General features: G+C 33.4%; 1 protein-coding gene across 1 annotated transcript; it reads right to left on the reverse strand.

The window, feature by feature from the left end:
- Positions 1–4,335: 4,335 nt before the first annotated feature.
- LOC116109097 (myrcene synthase, chloroplastic-like) lies at positions 4,336–5,458 on the reverse strand (the record flags this gene model as incomplete). The annotated part of the gene is made up of 3 exons (XM_031395342.1): positions 5,173–5,458; positions 4,802–5,066; positions 4,336–4,631 (listed from the first exon to the last, which is right to left on the reverse strand). Coding segments are annotated over exons 1-3 (798 nt in total), but the record flags the coding sequence as incomplete, so codon positions are not given.
- Positions 5,459–8,357: the final 2,899 nt, after the last annotated feature.

Below are 8,357 nucleotides of genomic sequence, written 5' to 3' on the forward strand. Positions count from 1 at the left end.
CTTAAATCACCGAACAGTCTCCAAATCGATCAAGCCTATTGTCTAATAGCTCTGATACCACTGTAATACTGAGCCAACAAACACAAACATAAACCAGATTTCAACTCCACACAGATTACACAAAACATCCACACAAGAAATGCAAGATTTTTACCGTGGTTCGATTATCCTATTTGGATAATCTACGTCCACGTTGAGCTCCGAAAATGGAGAGCTCACAGCACTACTAATCTGAATAATATCAATACAGTACAAGATCCAACACAACCAGATCAAACCCTCTCTATTTCTAACCAAGAATCAACCCGTAACTCACCCAAGAACTCTCACCTGGAATCCTCAAGCCACAAGAGTAAAACTACCCTCAGATTAACTATCATTCACTAATCAATCTACCTAGTTACAATGATTCTAAAAATGCAGAAAAAACCAAGAAGAACTGATAACGCAAACTGCAGAAAAACGCAAAAAATTCAGATCTGATGTATAGTGAACAATTCCCTCTTTTATACTGTTGACTCTGTGAAATGCCTCAGCCGTTGGATTTCTGCAGATTGGATGGACAGGATGCACAAATGACTCAGGCCAAAACTCTACGTTTCATTTAACTGTAAAGTGGTAGCGTTTTTAGTCTTCACTCCAATAGTATGAGTATAGTTTTCATGCCTTATTATATATTACAAGTTATAGAATTGTGCTAGAAGATCTTGAGAATAGGTTGTATTGGCCAAAAGTTTAGTTAAGAATGTTAGAAAGAAATCAGAATTTAGCCAAAGTATATATGTGGTGCCATATGTTAGATTGAATCTACAATGCTTAATATGGCAATATAGATTAATTTATAGAATGTAGCCAAAAGAAAAGAAGAAAGAAGGGCATGTATAACAATTGAAGTTGATGGTCATGTAAGAGAATACAAATTTATGGCATTAAGATTTGTATTTAGAAAGTTGTATGAGACATGTTTGTTACATTAGAAAAATATTAGAGAGTTGTTTAATGACATGGTTATGTGAGATATAAATTTGAGAAAAACTAGTAGCATAATTGGGCAAGTTAGTAGACTTAATACCTAAGTTGTGGCATAGATTTTAATAGGAGAAATTAGATTGTCCAAAATGTAGAATTCACTCCCTAGTTGAATTGTGTCGTTTTAATATCCCACTAATAGAATTATAGAAGAGTAGAATTTGTGAGAGCTAATGTACTTGTGTACGTGTACATTTTACATAGCATGATAGAATTGAAGAATTACAGAATTATGTAGAAATTATAGAATCGCGCACGTACACACGATGCATAGAATTCAGAAATGAAGAATAAAATAGAAAATGTTTAATTTAATCGTGTCATTAGAATAGAACTTTGGGCTTTCCAGAAAAGTATAGAAATAAAAGCCTTAGAATTAATAGAGTACATGCCAGAATCAGACACGTATTTTGGGATTATGCATAGACAACATATAAATGCATGACATAGCATAGCATAGCATATATTTAAGAAATTTTATAATTATAGGAAATGTCTAGCTAGTTATTTTGTAGATTTACAAAGCGTGTTTTCAGAGGGCTGTTGCGATGGGGAACCTGTGAGCATTCGTTGCGTTAGCTAGTGGCGACAGAGATGCAGAAGTTTCCTACATGCATCCTGTCATCAGTGAGAGACCTCAAAAGAGAAAACAGAATTGTACATTCTGCTAGAAGTACATGTGGATGATGACTGTACCTAGAAAGAATTTCAGAATACGCTCACACGACTAGGGTTCCAAATCCATGCCTCAGCCTAGTCCTATCGGCAAACCAGAACAGAAAACAGAAAGAGTTTCAGAAAGAAAGAAAAATAGAATAAGAAACGAAAAACAGAAAGAATTTCAAACAGAAAAGAAAAGAATTAGAAAAGAATTTTCAAAAAGAATACAAACATAATCATTTGCATATGCATCAGACATTTTATGTGCATTGCATCTTTATTTTACAATAAACCATGTGGATATTGCATCACACTAGAATATGTACGTTTAAAAAATCACACATTGATAATATCACTGTTTTGAAACCAAGACCAAACCAGTTGGCTCGACTAGAAACCGGCCGCAATCTGGTCCTTATCAATGTTAAACTCGTTAATAGATTAAAAATCGCTTTGGACTGTGGTCGGATTGGCAAAATAGTCCCAAAACCACTGGTTCGACTGGTTTGTGACCCAAACTAGGTCACTAATTATTTGCATATCTAAACCCTAAAAAAAACCCATTCCCAAATTTGCATCTTCATTCTTCATTTCAATTGGGATATTTTCTTTCTTAGCTATGCAGAGTTTGAAACTTTGAATCGTATTCGCATCTTCAATCTCCCTGCATCTGTACCCTTGAAATTCCATTTTCAATCTTCTTCTTCACTCTACTAAAGTCTAAAGAAGATTTAAATCGATCCCAGTTCAACTTCCCTGGCAAAATTGTCCTTCGCCAAATTGCAGGTTGATTCTCTTTTCCTTTTTTGGTTTTGTAGTTGTATTATTGTATACGATGAAGAATAATTTGGGATTAATAGAATCACTTGATTCTTTGTGGAATAAATTTGTTATCTAAATTCTTCTTAAGAATATTGTATGATATATCCCATTCTTCTTAAGAATATTTAGAGGGCTACCTAACTTTGGACATATTTTAAGAGGATATATATGATTTATGTCAATGACATATTTAGTGGGCTGCCTAACTTTGGACATCTATTAAGGGGATATATATGATTCAATTTTATTGTGCCTAACATTTTATTGTATTGCTTAAACTATCGGAATTTATAACTAATGTGAGATAGGCTATTTCGATGTTGGCTTTGTTGTCGGAATATAAGCCTTTTTCCGACACCCCACAATGTTAGAACATATCTTTTAGGATGCAACAATGTCGTAGTAGTCATTTTATGGGTAGAATTATTATGAAGACCCCTCACATAGTTAAAAATAAGGAATATGAAAAAAAGAAAGCAATACATTTTTATTCTCTTATGTTGAAAATAAAAGACGAAGAAAGTTGTCTCAACTTTCATCATTTCTTGTAATCATCTCCATTCATTAATGGAATGGGATAAAAAAATAATGACATTATGCGATCTTTAAACGACTCTTGAATAGCATGCCCATCTCCATATTGGTACACACACTGGGCCGCCCTGCCTAGGTTCATCGCAGTTGTAACAAAAGTTTCTGGAAAATGAGGGTTTCCAAGCCGATCTCTGTTCATCTTCATCCACGTTGCAACAATCATTTTCTGTATGTGTTCACGAGCCTTTTCTTCAGACGCTCCAGTTTCATGCATGTAACAGTTGATAGATTTAGGAGTATCCCCTCTTGCTATTTCATACTAAATAAAATAAAATAAAAAAAAAAAAAAACATAGAAGCAAATATTTTATCAAATAATCAAGAAGCAGTAAAAATATTTTATAATCAATTAGAGTTTATTAACTCCTCTTCGGATCTATGATTTTTTACTAAGAGGACAAATTTATGATTGACAGTTACACAAAAAGATATATAATAAACAAATAACTCTTAATAATAAATAGATTAATATGTGAGCTCATGTCAAAAAAGTATCCTATTTTATAAAAGAAAAGTATATATATAAAGCTTACAGATGACGTCCCCATGTCGTTTGCCAATCGTAAAATGATTGATGACCACTTAATTATATCCCTATATTCTTCCAAGTATTTCATGGGCTCCTTTGGTAATGGATTTGTGCTTAAAAAATATGCATGAATTAATATCACAGATGCTGCTATAGAAATCCATGCATTGTCAATGTATTCTTTGAGGGTTGGTGTGTAACCATTCTTATACCACTTTGCCTCCAATAAATAGACTTTGCATAAATCTGTCCACTGAAAAAAATTTATAATGATATCAATCATAATGAATCGCACATAAATCTACAACATTATAAAATTATGTTCATAATATATTCTATATAAATAGATTAAATTAATTACCGATTTCTTTAGATAAGGAATGCTGTCAATTGTGTGTTCTTTGACAGCATCAAAACCCAATTCGTTGACAAAATTGTAGAGAGCAAGAAAAAATATCTTCATATAGTGTGGAAGTTGGTCAATTTTGTTGACATCCCATCTAAATAACAACACAAATTATATATAAAAATTCCATGTTGGGAATAGCTATGTACGAAATTAAATAACTATGTGTATCGATCGAAACTTGCATGGCCTGCCACAAACCTGTCAACGGCTTCGGTTAAGGTTTCAAGTTCGTCCAAAGTGCCATAAACATCATACACATCATCCATAGTCGTAATCAAAGCATTGACGATTCCAGACATGTCAGGTCTTGTCTCATATACATCAATGAACCACCTTGCCTCCAATCTTGGCAACCTCCAATACCGTGGAAGCTCCAACTCATGGCTCACTACAGTGGAAAGATATTGATCTTTGTTTTCTTTCACATATTCCTTGAGGTAGGAGGTTGTGAAATTTCTAACATCATCAAAGATGACATTCTCTCCTTTCAAAAGAAAAGCAGCTTCATACATAGATAAAATACCTCTGCAATCATCTTTGAGGCATGGCCTAAAGTTTCCTTTCTCATCCCTGAAATTGTCGAAAATTTCTGGAGAAAGGATGAAAGAATGAAAGTGAAATGAATTACTTTTTCCATCATGTTGCACTGTAAAAGAATCTCATGTATCCAATATATTTTATATAATTTGGTAGAAAAATTGTGTGTAAATGAATACAAATCGCAAATTTTTGTGTATGTTATAGATATATATTATGTACCTGTCGGTATATCATAGCCATATTGTCTTAAAAGTCTGAATTCAAGAGTTACTGCATGTAAACTTTCTTTCCTTTGTTTATAGTTGCTGGAATTATTGTTGTGTATCTTATTTAGGATTTTCCTTATTTCATCCTGAAAGTGATAAGATACTCCAAGCCTTTCCAAGTCATCGATCAGCTCTAGTTGATTTAAAGGATCCACCGAATTAAGAATCAGCCTAACTTCTTCCTTGAGCTTTTCAACCCGTTTGGTAAATGGTTCGCCCTGCATATTTCAGAACTAATTAATTTTAATAACTTATAAATACTTATGCGAACTATATGCTTCTATAAGTATAAGCAATAAAAGTCAATTGACAACAGAAATATACCACATAGTTACTGGTAAGTGATTGAACATAATCATGGGACCAAATGGAAGGTGGGTAATTGGCTGATCGTCTAACAATGGTTTCATCGGACGTTTTGGTTGCAGCTATACATTTGAGTACTGATCTACCAGCTCGACCAACGATGTTGCTGGATGATCCAACTAAGGAGCTGTTTAAAGGCGGCAATCTTTTAAAAGTTAATGAAGGCGGTGAAGTAAGCTGACAATAAAGAGCCATTTTGATTTAGGAAGGTTATTCAGGTCAAGTGTTAGATGGAATGACTTGTATGAGGTTGTAGTTGCACTCCCAATGCCTCTCTTTATTTATACACACCGTATGTTACTGTCAATGTCAAGTACTAGGTAATCATTAATAACGAATAAAAAAAGAATATGACTTTAATGAAACCTAGCTAAAACCCTCCAACGAAACGATGTGACATATTAAAACCTCGCCCCCACGTCATCCATCTTGCCAACTCTAGGACTTAAGAAGTCATGATTTTACTATCGTATGATGAGCCACATATGCTTGCGTAGTAACTAAATCCTAAACATCTCTCTAACCTACATCGTGAAGTAATATGTTTGTCTTTCAAAATATGAACTTGTAATTATACAGTATACTTATCACAATATTAAACAAACTTCCCCATAGCTTAGAAAAATTTTGAATTGGTGAGAAGTATCAAAGTTCACGTTTAATAAATGGCAGCTTAAAATAGTTGTTCCCAGAGATTCTTAATAATAATTCATTTACTTATTTATCATGTATGCTTTGGTTTTGTTGACTTTTCAGCTGTAACACATTCATCAATTTGAATCCTTTTAACGTGGGTAAAATCCTAACACAAGTAATAGTGTTAAGTACAGTTCCCTGACAAACGGTTTCATGTAAATTAAAAAGCTAAAAACTATTAAACCTTCAAAACTACTTATAATCAAAGTATTCATTATTATTCCATATAACCAATTGAAACGATCTTTTTTATTAATCTACATATCATTTCTTTAGTAAATTAATGAAGATTGGAAGTACCATGGACGGGTAATCAAAAGAGTTCTTAACAGCTAAATGAATTATATATGCGCATTGAAATGAAGATGGGAAGTACCATGCACATTCAAACCAAGGAATGCCCCCCTTACCAAACGTCAAATTAAAGGACCAAAACGTCAAATTAATCAAGGAATGTGGAAATCAGTGTATTCGAGAAAACAGCAAATCATTTATGCATTTTAAATTGAATGAATGAGAAGTATCCCAGTTTACATTGAAGAAATGAAGATTTAAACACTTTGAAGGAAATCCGTTAGGATTTTGGATTCGGATGAGTTAAGAAGGTCGAAGAGTGGAAATTAAGGAAAACTATTAAACCTTCTAAACTAATTATAATCAAAGTATTCAATATTATTCCATATAATCAATTGAAACGATCTTTTTTTATTAATCTAAATATCATTTCTTCAGTAAATTAATGAAGAGTGGAAGTACCATGAACTGGCAATCAAAAAGAGTTCTTAACGGTTAAAAGAATTATATATGCACACTGAAATTATAAGTATGATGCTTTAGGCTTACGTTCTTTAAGTGAACCAAATTAATCAAGGAATGTGGAAATCTGTGTGTTCTAGAAAAAAGCAAATAATTTATGCATTTTAAGTCAATCATCTATGATATAGCCCCAACTGTATCATATTTACTGGCAATCAAGACACGAGCAAAAGAAAAATAAGACTCATCAAATCATTTATGCATTTTAAGTCAATCATCTATGAACCTGAGTTGGAAAATTTATATCCCTTGTGATGCAAACCATAGCAACAAAAATGTTGTTAGAGGTATGACTTAAAAAATTCATGTAACATGTTGCCGCCCAATAATTCAATTGAATTATTATTATTATATTGAGACTGTATTTGGACATTTGTGTAGTACGATAATTAAACAAAACAAAAGTTTGTGAATCAGATTAATCTTAACATGACAGGACATATTGTTGGGGATTGGTTAAACCCCACTTTGGTCTTTGATTACCCTTTTAAAGTGCCGCGGAATATTTATCAAGTAGATTAAGATATTTCCGGTTTTTAACCACATTAAACACAAGTGTAGAAAGTAAAGAACACAACCATATACAGGGTTTGGCTAAATCCACTTTTAGCCTATATCCATGGGACCTTGTCTAGATCGAAGCAATCTACTAAGTTAAAAATACATTAGAAGATAACGTTCAAAGTTGATCTAAGTTACAGTAAAAAGAACTCACTATTTAACTTTATACTTAGCACCACACTCTGAATCCTTAAAGTGTAGCAACTTCTTCGGATCTTTTTCACACCGGGAATACACCTAAGAATAGCTTGTGAAACACCAAGCTTCAAGCAATGACGCCACACACCAGCATTATCAAAGGAACCACATTCCAAGAGCCATCAAGTCTATGTTTGATATGGTGAGGTTTTGGCACAAAATGGAAAATGAACCTTGAACCTTAAGAGAAAGAATACTCTAAGAAATTCAGAGTAAGAATGAAAAAAAAAATCAAAAGGTTAGACTCATTCATGCAAGAAAGAGTATTATATCATGAAAGGTTTCTTGCTCAACAATATAGTGCCACATCACCCAACAAGGGGCTGAACCATGTTTGTCCAAATAAGGAAAATATTCCTTTTGTTTGGACCACAAAATAAATTGGGAAAGATAACTTTATTCCCTAGGATCACCTAAGCATATTGTGACATATGTTAAAAGGTCCTAAAAAGCGAGAGACAAAGATAACCAACATCTTTTTCTCAGACATGCAACTTATGCTGGGTTGCAAATATCTGAAGTGATAGTGTATACACAAACTGTTGTACACACACACTCGAAACGAACCAAGCCAAGACAAAAGTTTAGCAAACTGTGTGCACGCAGAATTGATGTGTACACACGCAACTCATAAGTTTGACAAATATGAATACCACACATATTGTAGATCAGAATTGGTGGTCCCAATGAATTATTCAACGTGTCATAATTTGTGATTAATTTTGTTGTAAAATATGGTGGACTCCACCGCCTTGAACTTTGAGGCGGTAAGGCGATCAAACAAGGGAAGGGAGTTCAAGGCGGTGGGGTGGTCAAAAAGTTTGAGAGGCTTTAAGTAATATCAATTAAGTCCCATAGTTCTCAATTCTCTT

This window comes from Pistacia vera, unplaced genomic scaffold, assembly GCF_008641045.1.
Source record: "Pistacia vera cultivar Batoury unplaced genomic scaffold, PisVer_v2 Contig571, whole genome shotgun sequence".
In the NCBI taxonomy this organism is placed as follows: domain Eukaryota; kingdom Viridiplantae; phylum Streptophyta; class Magnoliopsida; order Sapindales; family Anacardiaceae; genus Pistacia; species Pistacia vera.